Source organism: Pyxicephalus adspersus, chromosome 4 (assembly GCF_032062135.1).
Source record: "Pyxicephalus adspersus chromosome 4, UCB_Pads_2.0, whole genome shotgun sequence".
Taxonomy (NCBI): domain Eukaryota; kingdom Metazoa; phylum Chordata; class Amphibia; order Anura; family Pyxicephalidae; genus Pyxicephalus; species Pyxicephalus adspersus.
The window spans coordinates 71,391,307-71,410,156 of NC_092861.1; the positions used below are offsets into that span (position 1 = coordinate 71,391,307).

General features: G+C 36.4%; 1 protein-coding gene across 1 annotated transcript in view; it reads right to left on the bottom strand.

The window, feature by feature from the left end:
* Positions 1–1,474: 1,474 nt before the first annotated feature.
* SNAP91 (synaptosome associated protein 91) overlaps positions 1,475–18,850 on the bottom strand; it is a 52,913-nt gene continuing 35,537 nt past the window's right edge. The window contains exons 10-23 of the mRNA XM_072410191.1: positions 15,681–15,844; positions 15,050–15,325; positions 13,322–13,399; positions 13,134–13,205; positions 11,856–11,939; positions 10,635–10,715; positions 10,213–10,383; positions 6,105–6,254; positions 5,828–5,858; positions 5,233–5,344; positions 4,878–4,973; positions 3,314–3,418; positions 3,081–3,182; positions 1,475–2,799 (exon numbers count right to left, since the gene is read on the bottom strand). Of these exons, the coding sequence (XP_072266292.1) occupies positions 3,090–3,182; positions 3,314–3,418; positions 4,878–4,973; positions 5,233–5,344; positions 5,828–5,858; positions 6,105–6,254; positions 10,213–10,383; positions 10,635–10,715; positions 11,856–11,939; positions 13,134–13,205; positions 13,322–13,399; positions 15,050–15,325; positions 15,681–15,844 (1,513 nt within the window). The 3' untranslated portion in view covers positions 1,475–2,799; positions 3,081–3,089. The remainder of the gene's footprint in view (positions 2,800–3,080; positions 3,183–3,313; positions 3,419–4,877; positions 4,974–5,232; positions 5,345–5,827; positions 5,859–6,104; positions 6,255–10,212; positions 10,384–10,634; positions 10,716–11,855; positions 11,940–13,133; positions 13,206–13,321; positions 13,400–15,049; positions 15,326–15,680; positions 15,845–18,850) is intronic.

An 18,850-nucleotide genomic window follows, 5' to 3' on the forward strand; every position in this document is an offset into this window, starting at 1 on the left:
CTTGACAGTGTTTTTGCCATTTGCGCCCCAGTAGGAAGATTTCCTATAACTTCCCGTCTTGTAGCTTTCTTGTGCATTCTCTTCCTGTTTCTGGTGACAAATTTATATTTTTACTCACTTTCATTCTTTATGGTGGGTTGGAGTAGTTAAAGCTGGGGACTGCCTAGAACAGTTTTAGGTACTATATATAGCAATCAATGTGGTTTAGAGAACTTCTGGGTGGTTAATCTGTTCAAAGTCATTGTAAAGTGTATATATTATATATGGCAAGACCTTTGTAATTGTCATTTAAAATTGGGCTTTGCATGTTTTTGTCTCTTACAGGGTTTTTTCATCCTCAGATTTTTGTCATAACTCACATGTTAGTAAAATTAAAGCTTCAAGTAACTTTAGACTTGCTTTTAAATACCTAGTAATAACTTTGTTGAGTTGAAATTGTACCAAAGTGTTGGACATTTTATGAACTGAATACCACCAGCATAACAATAGTTCAGTCCATCATGAGCAGCACAGAGCAAGTTGGATCCGAGCATGATGGACGAAAAACTAAATAAAAAAAAAAATGGAGCTTGGCTAATGTGGCCCTTGGCTAAAAGGGCCAAACCTTTTGCCAACTGGGGTCCTGCAAAGCCAAAGACAATGAGACTTGTGCTATGCTTGTCATAATGTAAGATATCGGCATGTAATTTACTAGTAAACTGAAGTGAACCTAAAGCCAACCAAAGTGTTAAAAGAGTAATAGGAATCTTTGTTTTTTTTCTCCCTTCTTTCAGGGGAAGTTTGATCAATACATTTAGCTTGTAGTGCTATTAAGGTCCCGTGATATTCATTAAATGTTTGTGATACAATGTCACTTTCAAATTTTGCATGTCAAAACGAATGCATGTGTTATGGCAGAAAAGCCCTTGTAACTAATATTGCAGGCCAGAAAAAACTAATAGTAGTTTAACTAATCTAAGTTCCAATAGTTATAAATAAACCCAAAATTTAACACTCTTTAATATTGATGACAGATAGAATGTTTATCAGATTTAAAGAAAAACTGCACATCAAGGCAAAGTAATGGGTTGGATGAACAGCAAGCACTCTCCAGTATTTGTATTGCACTCCGCTTCATTGCCCTATTTACATCATAAGGCCCCCCCAAAAGTTTACTGTAAAAGTTTGAGGGGGGGGGGGGGGCTTGATGGAACTTTACAGCACTAAGAACCTTTATCCACCTCAACACAACACAACCTGTTTTTTGATGGAACGCAGGCAAATGGGGTTGAGATATATATACACACACACACATATATATATATATATATATATATATATATATATATATATATACACATACATACATACATATACATACATACACACACACGTTCAAGAATCAAAGTGTGCCATGTCTGCTATTCAAAAAACAAGTTCAAGGCGAAGGAGGAAAAATTTATGAATGGTAAAAAATTTCAAAACAAAAACAGGCTCAAACTTTAGTTTTCTTTTGCTTCTGTTCAAGGTGTTTATTGCATCTCACAGGGCATACATGCACTGGGTTTTTAAACCAAGATACAAAGGATAGTCATTTTGAAATTTTAAATAATTTTTTATCCTCATTTAGAGAGTGTATATTATCCCCACAGCAAATTCAGATACGACCATCAATTAAATAATTAAATTTAAAGACTTACAACAGGTGATCATCCTTCTCCAATGAACCCATACAGACAGCTGCCAAGCCACTTGTAACACTGATCAACAGTGACCTCATTTGTATGCACCAAAACCTTAAAGCCAAGCTTTCAGCACAAAATTCGAGTGTGTAGGGGAAAAAAAAAAAAATATGTACAGTGGGGCAGATCATTGAGATCTGCATGAAGTTTACCCACAATCAGTACAAAAACTAGTCACAATAAACTAAAAAAAAAAAACAAACTAAAAAAACAAAAAAAACACACACACACGCTAAAATTAACACAAAACAATAATGTACAATAAAACTTAAAATGTGAAAAAATATGCATGTTTGAATTGACAAGAAACACTCCACATAAACCTAGTCATCCTGCTGTAACTACAATAAATAGTTAAGTGCATTTTCCCCAAAATGGATGAGTATGCTAGTTTTTCTGCCAAAAAAGAAAAACCAAAATAAAATATATATACGTATACTTAAAACAACAAAAAGATAAATATATTTCTGATATGATTTATAGTCATAGGAGTAAATATCTACATATGTGAAGATTTTTTTTTTCATAAATTATAAATAAACATATAAAGTACCACAAAAACAGTTTGCTTGCACAATTGATAGTCCTGTGGGTAGTTCTCACGCGGTCACAAAACAAAGGTTTGTTGTATTGGAGTGTTTTCTGGAGTGATCACACAATATTTCATATTGGATAGAAGAAACAGAGGATGTCCAAACATTATATACATCAAAACGTTCATAAAACACAGACACATCGCTCAAGACTGCTCAGCACACAAACAGCTGCGTGTTCTGCCCCCACCAGGTAGGGCCAGAAAAGCATTAGAAGGCATGGGAATTCACATCCACTCATGGAAAATTGGAAAAACACAGAAAACCCAGATACACAAAAATAAAATAAAACAATGGGATACAGTAGCGGGTAACTGCTAAGGTTAATACACAATCCTAATGGTTACTTTCACAGCTGTGCTACGCGTTTCAGAAGAGATAAATCTAAGCACTGGGTTTGGTACTGGTGGCTCACTTAGAAACTGAGCAGCAATCTGTTATTCAAAGGCTCCAGACGCACATTACTCGTGTCAAAAAAACAGCATCTATGAGAAAAAAATATATTGTATTAGTATTGTGTACATTTCACATATAGCACCATCAATTATTGCAAAATTTGGGGTTGAGGGTAGTACATAAAAATGATTGATGAGTTTTTGTTCTTTTATAATGCCACCAAGGTCAAAGTGTGCAAATGGGAACAGGACTAGGTCTTCATATAAATCGGCAGATATTGAGGGTTACAAAACCAAGGTAACCTGTTCACTTATGTTTAATAATGATTACTTATATAAAATGTCCAGAAAAGCAGAGAAAAAGTTATTACCTTACAAGTTTACAAGAAGTCCTTAATGTTAAGATCTGCTAAGGGATCCTTTGTTGGGGGTTTTTTGGGGCTCTGTGAAGCAGGAGTCATACTTGGAGATAGCTGCAAATCCAAAAACAAAAAAAGCCAAGGTAAAACTGACCGTTACTGACACATGACGCCTGAAACTGGTAAATCATGTTGTAAAATAGACACAAAGACAAAAGGAATATATTGCACAAACAGAACCTTACCGGAGCACCAGGAACAGAAGCGCCAGCAAATGCCGGCCTTATCATAGGTTGGCCATACATCATTGGCTGTTGGGGCATCATTGGTACCCCTGTCCCAGATGAAGCCTAAATAAGGATATAAAAACATATTCAGACATACATAAACCATTTTCAATTTTTTTTTTTTACAGTCAGTAGTGAAAGCTTTAGGTTCTTTGCCTATGTTTCCCCAAAGTATGTTCAAATGGGGACAGGCTAGCTGCATCAAGAATGCATTATGTAGAGGTACTATTTTATTTGTAAAATGCATTAAATAAATTATACAAATTTATGTAACTAGTACAACAAAATATATTAACAACAAATAGAAAGGCTTTTTATACATGTATATATTTTATATACTGTAATACAGCATTTCCAACTTTTTTTAAATGGGGGAACTTTGAAATAACTTTCAGGACCTCAGAGAACCCCTGCTATATTTACTATATTCACAGCTCATAGTACATTAGTGTGGTGGTCAGAATTCCTCTTACATTGCTGGCCAGTGGGGAGAACTCCACGGTTACAGATAGCTGGTCTTGAGGAAAATGGGAGGTCACCAAGAAGGAACATTTTGAATCAGTATGCAAAGTCTGGCAATTAATTGTTAAATAGTTAGGTGAATATATCTATGTGTTACTGCACAGGAATGATTTTCCTTACCCAGATACTGACAACATAATCCTGAAAGGGGTTCTAACCATTTAAAAACAAATTGTACTGATCTCATGCCATTAGAAATAGTTGTGACTTGGAAACTTGGAAATTACTCCATGCAACTGGTGCTGTATTAATTTGCCATATTCCTTGACTGGTATATGACTAGGCAAAGCAATTAGACCTAAAGACTCCAAGAAACTTGCACCAATTTGGATTCCCCACCATAGTAAACAATTAGAATAATATACTTGAGTCAAACTTTTTTTTTTTTTTTTTTTTTTTAATTGGGAAGTTTGTTTGTAATGAGATCTCTCCTTTTTTACGTTTTTTTTATAAACCAGTGCTCAACCCAGAATTTTTTTAAAGCCGGGTGGGAAGAAATTTTAGGTGGGTGGCAGCCCTTGTATTGTGATAAAAAACTCTTTAGTAACCACCCAAAAACAGCTGGGTGGGTGCTGAAAAGTGCCGGATGGTGCGCCCAGCTAAAAGGGCCTGGGGAGAACCCTGTAAACTTCCATTTATTGCTTTCTCCTTTATTACTTTGGGACCCCTCTACTTGAAAGCATATACAAAATCCTACTACACACAGTTAGATCATATAAAACAGCATTTCAAGTAATAATGTTGCTCTGAAAAGAAAATGCAGTCCTCTATTTGTTCTAATATATACTCAAGTTCTGAAAATATGTGCAACACCTGCATGTTATCAATACTATTTACAAACCCTAATATTTCAGATTTTCAATATCAAAAATTGCCAAAAAGAGGTGGATATAGACATCAATAAGCAGGGATTAACAAAATGATACTGTCCTAATGAGCTTTGCAAAAACATTCACAATTTATGTACGTATGTATAATCAAATAAACCCAAAGCACTTACCAGACCAAACCCAGCTGCTGCAGCTGCTGCTGGCTGTGCACCAGGTGCAGTAGTTGCCGATGAGGATCCCCCACTTACTGGAGGAACAGTTCCTTGCTTTTAAGAAAAAGAAAAAAAAGTTATAGTACGATTTTATGTTTTTTTTTATCTGTATTATAAATGCACTTGATAATCATCATGTAATATGCTTTGAACAAACACCCCAGATAAAGACCAACTCCAGACCATTGTCCAAGACCAAAGAAGGCAACATATCACAAATTCTTTCCCACAAAACCAAAAACAAAACAAGTTAACGTTCGGCTGCAACATACATATCAATCTAAATTATTAATACAAATTCTAGACATTTTACCATAGGAGCAGTTGATGGGCCACCAGTTGCCCATGTTGCTGGAGCTACCTTTGGCTGCCAGTTGGCACCACCTGTGAGTTTCTTTTCTCCTGCATTCCACTGAAGGTCGCCCCTTAAAGAACACAAAAATAATTTATAACTTACTTTATATTAGGCAGATAGTTTTTAAAAAAGCAAATATTCTGCTTTCTACAAGCAATAAAAAGAACAATTTCAAGCTGTTCCCCCCTCCACTGTTTAGTTCCATCATGTATAAGAATCTGTCCAGTCTTCTAGTAAAGCCATATTATTTTGTACAAAAGCTTGCTCCATGAAGTTTGAAGGTATTTGGGATTGAAGGTAACTATTTTGTTGTTTAGGCACTTTTCAGTTTAAATCCTCTTTAGGTTTAAACAGGGAGTGGTTTTAAAAATATGGTCCCTTTTAGGTCCACTTATCTGCAACAAATTACTGCCATCTATAACCTGCACAAACATGAGTTTTATACTTCTAAAAAAAAATGTCCAGTTTAGATGTGCATGTATCCATGGTTATATATATTCTGTAAACAAAATGCATTAAACTGGATATGCATAACACAAACTCAAGTACTTACTTTTTACCAGGGGTGGCAGAAATTCCAAGATCTGTAAACGTAAATAATAGATAGTTATAATATATCCATTACAACAGCTGGACTGCAGAGTTGTACTATAAATGAAAGGTAAAAAAATAGTTGCCCTGGCCCCATTGTGGGCACATTTTTAATGAGCAGTATTTAAAAAAATCTGTAAACACCAATCAATATAAATGTATTTTTAAGCTATATATAAATGTATTTAAAAAAAGGAAGCACATTCAAGTATTTAGGGTAAGACATTGTTTCTACTTACTACCAACTAAGCTTGCAAGAGAAGTATCAAGGTCACTACCAAGACCTTTGCTGGAGCCACCGATATTGTTTGCTGATATGAGTGGAGATGATGGGGTCTGAGATGAAGGAGTCATAGTGGGAATAAGAAGATCTCCTAAACCATCAAATACTAAAAAGGGAGGAAATACAAAATATTAGAGGAATAAACCTGTATTATTTAATGTATACCTAATACCGTAAGTACAAAGTACAGCAGTGTAAATCTGAGTACTGTTTTTTCAGCATTCTTTTCAATCTTACCAAGCTCTATAAAAAGAATTTATTAGAGCTTTGAGTTTTATTAAACACGGCTTTCAGCAAAGTGGAAAAAAAAAGTAATCAACACAGATACAGTAGTAGATGTAAACATGAAGAGAAGGAAAAAGGGAACTGAAAAAAAAAAATCTAAACTCTCAAACTTGTTAACTTTCATAATCATTCAACTAGTTTTCAACCATAATTTTTACTTGCTATGGAAATCAGTGACAGGCTATTGATTTTACCATTATTATTCTAGCCTGTAAAAGGATATTCATCGGCAAAGAAAACTTTTTTTTATATAAATATAGAATAGAGGAAAATGGCTGAAAATGACTAGCTTCTAAGACACCTTTACCACACTGGGGAGTAGTTCACGATAAATCATTTTACAGCTTAAATCGATGTGTGTATTGGTAGTGTTGAGGTTAAAGTTGAACAAATAATAGGCATTCTAAGGAAACATGCAGCGGTAGAGCATAGGATATTGGTTCTATTTCTATTCAGGGATGCACTACTTGCTTTCTTACAGGTTAAAAAAGAGAACTCACCAAAGAAATATTGCGGCACAGCCCAGCATGGAAAGTGTCAAAATGACAAAACAAACGGACAAATAAAACAACAGCACAGAAGGTACCTAAAGCAGTTACAGCAGCTACAGAAAAGCTTAGCATTTATGTGCAGTGCACTGCCCTTTCTATGGCATGCATAGTATGTAGTAAATGCAGTTACTTTGAGATGTACTTCAAGTGTCTTGAGATGTCATATTACATTAGGCATGTGAGCATGCAAATGCAACACAATGTCTGTGTCTACTCTGTGTCTTAGTTTATTAATACAAGTAATCAGTTCCAGAAGGGAGCAGGGTATTCAAACTACAACATATTTCATGGAAGCCTCTCCAAGCAACAGAAACCGGTGAATAGTGGCTATATCAGTTGATAGGATAGTCTGTTAAAAAATAGCTAAATCGTGAGATAGGGATCCATCCAGAAATATAGGGAAAAACCCTATAACCCTGTAAAATGAGGACACTATATACATTCACTAGCCACTTTATTGGGTACACCTTGCTAATACCAAGTCGGACCCACTTTTGCCTTAAGAACTGCTGCAATTCTTTATGACAGATTCAGAAAGGTGCCTAAACAGTTGCTGCAGATTTGTCAGCTGCACATCTCTGACGCAAATCACCCATTCCACCAAATTCCAACGGTGACCATAAAGGCTCTTTTTCATTAAATTGAATTAATTAACATTAGCAATTTGAGATTTTACCTGTCACAAAGCACGTTATTTTGCTAAAAGTAGCCATCAGAAGATGGGTACACTGCAGTCATAAAGAGATTGACACGGTCAGCAATACCAAGGTAGACAGTGGTAATTAAATGCTTAGGTGGTACTAAGAAGCATAAAGTATGTCAAGGAAATATTCACCACACCATTACACCACCAGCACCAGCCTGAACCATTGATAAAAGGCTTGGATATTGGATGAATCCAAGCTTTTATGTCAATATCAAATTGTGACCTCACTATCCAAAATGGCAAGACATTTTTTCAATCTTTTCTTATCCAGTTTTGGTAAACTTGTGAGAATTTGTAGCTTTAGCTGCATGTTTCTAGCAAACCAGAAGGCACCTGTTATGGTCCCCTGCTACAGTAGCCCATCTGCTTTACCATGTTGACTCTTCTGCATACCCCATTTGAAAAAAGTTATTATGGTTATTTAGGTACTATTATATAAAGTTTATTTACTCTCACTATATCATCTCAAACCAGTCTGGCCATTTTCTTATGACCACTTGCATTAATAAGTTATTTTAGCTCAGAGTATTGTACTCACAGGATGTTTTCTTTTTTCAGATCATTCTTTGCAAACCCTAGAATCGTGGTCTGTAAAAATCTAATCTAATCAGAAGTTTCTGAAATTCTTAGACAAGAACTCCTCGCACCAACATAATGCTAAAGCCACCTAAATCACTATTCTTCTCCAGTCTAATGCCCAGTTTAACTTCTTTTTAAGCACATTGTCTTGATGTCATCTACATGCCTAAATGTATTATTATTTGTCATGTTATCGAGATAATACACAACATTATAAAGTGGTCAGTGAATGTATATCATTCATAATAACAGCTTGCAAATATTGATAGGCAGTGAGTCATCTGCCATTCCTAAATTATAGGGGTCTGTCTGAGTAGGTGGACGCTACACTAAAAGAGATAATTGCTGTATACAAGGCACAACTTCCAAACTAAAACAACAGCCATTAGCCTTTTACTAATAAAAACATGGTAAAAACTTCATAGTACAAGCGGTTTGAAGGGCCAGAGATGGCTTTAAGAGTTTCTTTTATTGCATGTTAAAATATGTAAACACTTTATTGCAGGTGTAATTTATTCAACACAATGGTACGTAAGCCGACTGATTCAGATGTTTTTAGCAAGGTTGGTTGGTGGATCTCATGTCAGTCAGCAGTTTACCATTTACATTTTTAAAGGCTTCAGATAAAATTGCTACCAAACATTGGATAACCAGCCTAAGTTTATGGTTCTCTTACAGATTGGGGGGGGGGGGGTCAGACCTACTACTACTTTCTTACTTGTGTAGGTCAGTACAGAGAAAAAGACTAACTTTCAGAGTTGGCTGCTTTCTGGCACTATTGATGTGAATAAGGGGAAAGAAAGCCACTGATTGGTTGTCTTTTCTGAATGTCTCCATTGGGCAAAGACTGCATGAGGTGCAGGAATGGCAGAAAGATCCCTTGCATGTTTTTAAATGGAGACCTAACTTTGGCCTTACCATAACAGTGGGGCGGGCACAGGTGGGAACGCCGTGCCCACTCTTATTTTGCAAAGTAATCTTTGGTGGTCCGCGGCTCCGGCCAGTCTGCCCCCCCCCCTGCAGGGGGGTTATCTCCCATATGGATCTGCAGGCTCTGAGCGGTGGGTGGGTTGTCACTCTAAACACAACCCACTTACTTTCCCATTGCAGGCTAAGACCTGCGAAGGGAGAATGGGCGGGTTCGGGTACCATGACGTCACTCCAGGGGAACTTTCTTCCCTTTTGAATGACAAAGGCATGGGTGTAGTGGGGCATGTGTACATGGATAGTACCATGCCCCTGTTCTTTTTTTATTACTACCCCTCTGAACATAATGCATGGTAACATGCTGAAAAATGGACAGTAATGCTTGTGTGCTACCACTGCCTCCCATGGGTAAATATAAATATATATATATATATATATATATATATATCTCCATCACTCTTTATATGCTCCTTCCCCACCCCTAAAACCCCAAGAATTGGGACCTCAGTTGCAGATTATCCACTGTTGGAGAAGCATGGTTGAGCAGCTATTTTGGATGCTAAAGGATGCTGTAAATCTGGATATTGGAATTTTGTAGCATGCTTGTTAAGTGTAATGCTTCTTTGTATATTTTTTTCTTGAAACAAACACTGCATAAGGAGAACCTAAATTTATACATACAAAAATGATTATAACATCAAGAACATCTTGCAGGTATACAGCACATTATTAGCTTAATGAAAATATGCCATAAGTTTAATAAGGTACACAAAGTCTTAGCAATGACTCACATAAAATCCACTGCTCGAATATTGCTTGGAATTAGATATGTGCTCAATTATGGGACAAATTAAAGAGGACATTATTCAAACAATTGCCATCTGTCAAAGCTCTAACTCTCCATTATGAAGCCGTGTTTTTTTAAAATTGAGCAAGCTCAATTTGTTTGTACTGTAACCTTAAACAAAACAGAAATTTAAAAAGCATTGATGTAAGAAAACATCTACAAAAATTACCTGATGCATCAAAAGAGCTGCCAGTCGATGAAGGAGCCGGAGCCGCAGCAGGGGCAGGGGCAGCAGCAGGCTGACTGGCGCCAAACGCTGCATCAAAGCCAGTCTGAAGGAGGGTATTCTGAGCTGGAGTAATTGGTGCAGGAGTTGGACTAATAAAAGACCCCCCAAATCCTAAAAATAAAGCAGAATAATAACTCAATTGGCACATTTTTAAAATATTCTATACATCACATTATAAAACAGCTTGCCTGTAAAATTAAACTTTTCATGAACGTTAGTAGCAAATAACTGTCCTTAAAACAATAGCCAGTTACTGTGCTACATGACAAGTGTTCAAGTGTGTGCAAAAAGCTGGCCTTAAAAACACATTTTAAAACTGCAACACTAAGGAGTTTTTATCAATTACATTAAATGGCATTTACCAGCCAACAGATCTGCAGAAGCGGAGGTTCCAGTAGGTGCCAAAGCTGGAGGTTGTGGTTCAGCTACGCTATCAAATGCATCTGTATTAATAAAAGAGATAGAGGAAGTGAGAAAGTAAGAAAAAGATACCTCCCCACATCAAAAAACACTGTTTGTTGTGCAACTCTCACCAAAACCCATCTCAATCATAAAAACAGGTTATGGTGTTTAGGCATTAAAACCCCACAGACTTCCTTTTACTCAATGGAACAGAGAGAGCTTTGTGAAAGAAGGAGAGAATGTAATGTGACATCCACTCCTCCATTCACACAGCAGAGAAAGCACTATGATTGGAGGAGAGACAATGAAATGACTGACAAGTTAATTCTAAGTTCAGTTTAGTGTAGTGTAGTTACACCACTGGTATGGTAGAATACAGGCAAAGAAGACTGACATGGATCTCAGCACTTCACCATATCCCACAAATGTAAAACCCAGAATGCTACACTAGTACTTGACATAGTTACCATATAGGAGGTAACAATTTGTGAAGATCCCTCAAATTGTATCAATGTGTGAATATACCAGAGATAAGAAACTAGATATTAAGAATTAGTTATACATATTAGTTCTCCACTTTTCTAGTAATCCAGCAATTACTTTTTATCTACTGAACATTCTGTAAAATGGAAAAAATGGTCACTTTTCATTGCTTATGCTATAATAGAATTCCTCAGTATGCAAAAAAGGTGTTAATTTACCCCTAATACTTTCAATTTGATGCATATCAAGCCTTACCACTTGTCTAATACACTTTAAAACATTTGGTATTAGAGGGCAATGCATAGAATTTGCTTATTAGAGCATCTGTTTATATTGTAGGTTAAGAAAATATTCATACTCGCTTAAAACTTTGAAGAAAAGTGATTAAAGTGACATGTCTCATCTTCCCTATCCTCGATCTAAACTTCATGCAAGTGCATAAGGGAAATAGGACACTAGACAAAATACATAATAGATGTCCAACATATTGGTATTTTGAAAACGATCAGATTGGGGACAAAGAGGTAACTCTCATCACAATCCCTTTTTACTAATTAACTGTTGTGTTTTAAAAGCAGACTTCCCTTTATCGCAGCAATATTATATCACCAAAAGACTTTCTTAAAAAATCTGTACACTATAATTTATATGACTGAAGCGGAGTCAGCATATGATAAACAATTAGCATGAAAAAATACCTCCAAATAAGTCCAGAACAGCTGAAGACTCAATTTTTGCAGGTGAAGCGGTGGGCAGAGGTGATGGAGCTGCAAATGCATCTACTACAGAGATTACACAACAATTTTAGTAATAATGCTGAACTTTGCAGAATTTAACATCTCTGTACGGAACACAAACATATCTTTCTGCAGTTGAGTAAATGCTAGTTGTCAGTGCAGATACTTAGTTCAACACAAAAGGAGTTCTCAATGTTTCTTCGCAGCAATAAATCACCTTGCACACAAGTCAGGGTAAGTGATCTGTAAAAGATTCTCCATACAGGTACAATCTATGTATAGCTAATATGTAGGAATAGAAGTCTTAAAAGAAGGAAGAATCTGATTCCCAAATATGTGACCAACAATACGAAGACTAGAATGTCTTATTACAAGCCATTTATCAAGGATATTTAATGAAAACCTTTGCACTGATTGTCTTTGTTGTGATATTTGGGAAAGAATTATTTCACAATACTGGCAGCTAGGTGAGCAATGACTTGTTTTGAAGTATTTCTATTACTTGGTAATATGTAAATACTTTAGGGTGCCTTTAAATAGATTAAGGTGTTGGAATAAAAGGAGCTTGGAACAAAGCAGAACAGTCAAAAACACTTGTTTGGTAAATGTTAGATATTTTGGAGAAGAATTAGAAACTTTCAAGTTTTTACTGCTTCTGTGTCCAGAGATACTAGTTTCCTAGTGGATTCTCCATAGAGTATAAAAACTTTACACAACAGACCATGGAAATATCAGCTCATAAGATTGTTCTAGATACAGTTATGCAGAGACAGGAATTGATAAGACATGGGCAGAAACAAATGCAAGATAGGACACCAACACTGCTTTAACCAGCTAAGCCTACTGCTCATGGATTGCAATTTATGAACAGTGGGTAGTATTTATACATGTTTATAGCAAAACCCTATTTAGAAAGCAGTAGCAGCCTGTTGGCCTCAGCAACCAGTCAATGTCCAGCAATAATTAGAGAGTTGGCAGTCTGATTTAGGACCAGGTCCATGGTTAATCATACATTAAAGTAGGTGAATATAGCAAATTTGCCTTCACAAAACATCACCACATTTCACAGGACACACCTTGTGTAATAGCAATATATACAGTTAACTAGCCACCTGAAGTTTATTTATAATAAAATATATGAACAGAACTTAAGGTTATTCAGGCATAGTTAACTGATACTCTGATACTCATTCACAAGGCCTACATATCACTCAAGTGCTTTATATGAAAAGCACTCACCAGATAAGAGTTCTCCAGTGAGGGAAGCCTCAGGCACAGGAGAAGCCCCATGCGGTGGTGATGAGAAAGCATCTTCCCAAAGCAAGAGGAAACAAAAGCCAAGTCAGTTTTTAAGCAATGAGAAAAATCAGAACTGCAATAGAACTAATAAAGCTTAGAATGTCAGTGAGAGACATGTCATGCATTACCTGTGCCAAACAGGTCTATGCTAGGTGTAACATCTGGTTTAGGAGCAGCAGCCACCTCCGAAACAGACTCAAACAAATCTAAGACCAAATACAAGTAATGTTATTGATATTAACAATCCCAAGAATTGCTTCCAATCATTGATCAATCTCCTTTGAACTTCATGAAGAAATGGGCATGCAACAAAAACTCACAAAACAGGACAAAGCAGATTGCATTTGTATAGTATAACATACATATGAATCTAGACACAGTAGCTCAAGTTCCAGCTGAATGTAATAGCATTACTTAGAAAATATATATAAACTTGAGACTGCAATTTCATAAACAATGGATTCTGAAACAGGCAGACAATGCATGTCAAGTCATTTTTTTTGCCATCTGAAGTGGCTTTTATAAGTTGGGGGCAAGGTTTGCATCCCGTAGTGCTCCACATTCCATTTGCTAGGCGCAAATATGTTTCCAGAAAAAGACAGGGGTTATTTGGCCATAAATTAGTACCAGCTAGGTACAACTGTACCATTGATAATCTAAATCATTATTAGGAAAATTTATTTTATAGAAGTCTTGCAGACAAAAGGTTTCTGATGTTTAAAACATCACAAAAAACACTCTGTGGCCCCTTTATTTGGTTGAAGAATCCGGATGATGGGCAGGTAGAAATGTAGATGCCAAAACAGGTGGAAAAATCTTCTTTGACACTTCCAACAACTTATTGCTTTTACGTACTACAGTTTTTAAAGTTTGTAGACTGAACACCAAGATCTTTTTAGTGGAAGTTCCATAGCAAAAACACAGCTGCCAGGAATTCAATACAAATAAACTGAACAATTTGAATTTACAGAAGGATAAGCAGGGGAATATGCAGGAGATATGCTACTCTATGCACAAGGGATAACCAGAAACAGACTGGAAAGATAATGTCTGGTCTAATAAATTGTGATTTCTCTTGTAATAAAGGTCACATTTGGACCACACAGCACAAATTCAGGAATTCATCATCCATCATGTTCTACTTCACATTTTGTCAAACTTTGTGGTGATGTAATTAGTATTGTCTAAATGTCACAGACTAACCTGGAATTGTTTATCAACTACATAGGCATTTCTAATAAAGTAGCCACAGAGTGTAATTTTCGGACTCATCTGAGCATATTAAAAGAACTATGTGCATGGATCATGAATATTATTGGCAAAAAAACATGGCTGGAAATTGATCAAATTAGCAAGGCAAGAGCTCTCCAGCTACAAGCTGTCAGATGTGAAAAGCCACTTTATAGCATGCTGAAAATTTTATTATAGGTTAATAAAAAATTTTATTATTTGACACTGCTTTGGCATTTGAAGTGGAGAGAATTTCAATGTATTTGTTGTTAACTTCTCAAATGTAAAACCGCTTTGCAGTACTTAAAACCTTTAGAAAAACTTTTTATTACTATATGGTATAAAAACTCTAGGAACTACAATTTTGTTTTAATTCCAGGTTACAAATTGCTGAAAATAGCTAGGGGGCAAAAAAAAACAAAAAAACATACAGACATACAGAAAATAGTAGACAGTCACCAACAAATTAAAGAAAAACATGCTATGTTTGAACACTTCATTATAATGATCTTGAAAAAATATGAGGACAGATGGCATAAAAGAAAATGTTAACCCTAACTGGAAATAAACAATTAGACAATGAACAGAAATTCACCTCTAGACAAAAAATACCCAAAGACATTTACCACCAAAGATATCTAGAGCAGGAGCAGCAGTAGTTGCTGTGGGAGTGCTGGCAGATGCGGTGGCAGCGGTGGAAGTAGCAGTTGTAGTAGGAGGAGCAACTGCCGTAGCAGGTGTAGGAGGAGGAGGAGAAGGAGTAGTTGCAAGAGCAGCACTAGCAGCGGCTGCTGCGTTGGTAGTAGGGGTAACTACAGGAGTACTGCTTTCAGCTGGCTTCAAAGCAAAAAGGTCCAGTTCAGGAGCAGCTTCTGCACTACCTTCAGATGGGGCAAAGGGGTCTTATAAAAGAAGAAGGTGGAAAACAGAAGGATAAATTAGGAAGGATTTAAGAATTAAATAACTACAGGATCAGGAACTCAAGAGCACACACTCAATGAACAACCACCCCATGCAAGATTTAGGATTTACATTCTTTGCGTAATAAAAACACACATTTTATACACAGTCATAAAATGGAATAGCACCCTTTTTAAACTGAATAGTACACAGCAAAAAATAATCATTGTTTTTAAATATGTCCTATTGATACATAGAAACTTTAAAAGAACAGGGATGGCCTGAATACATGATAGAGGAAATAAAAGTCATTACAAGGCATGCTAATAGATGACAGCTAGCAGACATGAAACCCACCGTTTCCAGAGCATGCATCAAGGGCCGCTGCAACAGGGACAGGGGTGGGAGGAGCTGCAGCCCCTTCTAGTGTTGCAGGTGCTTCCCCAGGAGAAGCAGCAAAGGCGTCTTTGGTGAGGTTTTTATGTAGGTGAAGCAAAAGAAGAGGAAGAAAAGGAATAGTAAATCATAAGAAAATCACATTGGAGGGTACTACTCCATTATACAACAAGTGTTATCATAAATCAGTAAATGATCATTTAAGAATACATGTACAATAACAACTTGTGTTGTATAAGGGCTCCATGCACGTATGTCAGCAATTCATGACTCATACTAATTTCTCCATCCCCACAAAAGTATGCATTGAGGGATATCCTTGTCTGAATAAAGAAAGCATAATTATGCATTACACTGTTTTTTTATTGTTATTGTATAATACAAGGATATGCTCAAGAGTCAGCATGAATACTGCAAAAAGTATGAGGTTCAGAACATATTTCAGATTTTGGAATACTAGAACAAAAATGTAAAGCTTCATCCAAAGGGAATATAAGGGGAGTTAACCAAAGAAAATGTCCTGTGTATTTCTTCAGGGGAAACAAATTTAATACTATGAGGAATTAGGAATTAATTACTGACAGTATTAATTCTGTAAAAAAAAAAAGTGGTTTTAGACGATACCAACCTATTTCCATGGGAAATTCCATTTTAGCAAGAGTCCTTCCTTTTGAAACACTTTTTTTTAGCCAATAATCCAATTGTTAACTTATCAAAAAAGTTTATTGCAGTTTGTACTTCCTTTTTTATTGCTTTCTCTCCAAATAGGATTGCATTGGCACACCATGTCCTAAGCCAGAGCTGTTTACCAGGCTACTTAGGAAGCCTTAGAGGAACTATGCAAAATATGCTCTCTCTACCTGCCCTCTTCAGCTTTCTGTGGCTTTAAACATTATTTTGTGATAGTTTCCAGTGACCATAGAATGAAGGAGCATTGTATACATTACATGTATTGTATACAGTGGGAAAGGATGAGCTAGGGGGACTCTGCTGTGCCAAAACGTTTCAAACAAAAGTACATTGTTCATCCCTGCTCAGTTGTTCATTGATCCACCAGAATGGATTGATGAACACTGGGGACCCTCAACCATTTGTCAAAGAGGACAATATAATCTAGCATGTGTATGTATCTTTAGTCTCCACATACTTTTCTAGTCCCCAATATAGTTAGGAAGACAGAAGGTAGGTAAGGGCAAGGCCAGCTGGTGATATAAGAGTGATGTAGGGGGGGCAGAGCTTTATACTTCAGAGTCTGGAAAAACACAAAGGAAGAGGCAGATGGTACAAGAGTTTCTCAAGTTTTGCACCTGGGTTTGTAATTGTATAGCATCAATCCAAGCCTTAACTGATTAGCTGTGTGTGGGCAACAACTGGCCCCGGGAAATATAGATAGACAGAGAAATGGGTAAATGGGGTACTGTACTTAGCTGGCGCTATATGCTCTGTACTGCACCCCAACCTAGCCTCAGCTTATGCTCCACTTTCTTAATATTTGGAAGCCCCATTCTACATAACTGCACACCTCTATTTAAGTATTCTGCCGGCACCCTAAACTGCACCATCTTTTTACTAGAAAACCTCATTCTGTATAACCCTGCGCATCCTTACCATTTATAATGCCCTCTGATTGAACTAGGGGGTCCAACATAGGTTAACACTGCATTGTTACTGTTTGCAATGCGCTCCCATTTGCTTTTCTAATGGAAGGGATATCTACTTATGACATGTATTCTCCTGGAGGAGGGTATTGCACCTACCCATGCCCCCAACCTCTGTCCCCTACTCACTGCCCCATACTTCCTCCAACCCTACCTCTGGCTAGCTTATATGACTTTGACCCTGGAGGTTGGAAATCCTAATAATAATTGTCATGCACCAACATGGGCCCCGTGGCAGATACTTCTACCCCCCCCCCCCCCCCCCAAACAAATACACAATGACAACAATTCTAACCCACCAAATCAGCTACTCCAATACACAGAAAATTATGGATTTCAAACCTAACCTATGATGGGAGGTCTGGGTCTGTTAGGGTGAAAGACTGGCAGAAATGTTGGCCAAAGGCTGTAATCAAAGGAACCTTCTTTCTCACAAACTTTCTGTATGGACTCCTGCCATTTTCTGATGGCATTCTTGATTTAAAAAGGTCATACAGACTTAGCAAGCAATTTTCTATTTTTTTTTTTTTTTTAATCAAGTCCAATTTGACAGAGCTGTAGACATTCTTTTTTCTGCAATCTTTATTAGCTGCAGACATTTAATATGTTCCTTACTCAATGCATATCTTTTATGGTGGTAAATATCAAATAATGAGAAGCTCCAGCTAATAATAATTGCAAATATAGGAAAATATTTTACCAATCAATATATGGTATTTGAGTGACCTGCCTTCTGGAAATATGTTTTAAAACATCATCTTTCCCCCACTTTTAAATTAGGAAGGCTAAACTGTGTAAATAGATGAACGATTTGCATTCCTAACAATGAACAATTACATAACTTTGAAGTCTCCATTCACAAATACATTTTACAAAAAAATTTAATTATAAAAAAATCGTCTTTTTGAAAATAGTGAAAAAAGAATTTTAAACAGGAAAAAAAAATAGTTGCTTGCAATTTTAAACTGAATTTTAAAGTTGATACTGCCAGCTAATTTCCTTAACAGAAGCCTCCCTCTAGTGGTCAATAATGCAGACTTTAGGATTATAAAAAAACTATTGTTCATTTTAGGGCACCATTTCAGTATTCGAAAAAATGCCTATATCAGATTATATGAATAGAAAATATAAATAGAAAACCCTTGTCCTATAAAACAGGATTTTCCATGGCTCCATATATCTGCAAGGTGATGCATACAAACATATTATTACACGTTTTGTATCAGGTTTTAAAATATATCCAGTAACATGCATATCCTCAACTGTTTCTCAATATGTTCAGAAGTTTACATTTTCCTCATTTTAGGGCAAAATTGTATATTTTCCTAATGTAAAAATGTCTACCCGATTGATAAAATGCATTGAAGGTACTCTATTACAACTTCCTTATTTCCTCAAATATTTATAGAAACATAGCCTGGAGATGAGTACTTACATCCCAATGAAAGCACAGAAATAGTGGAGTAGCAGTGG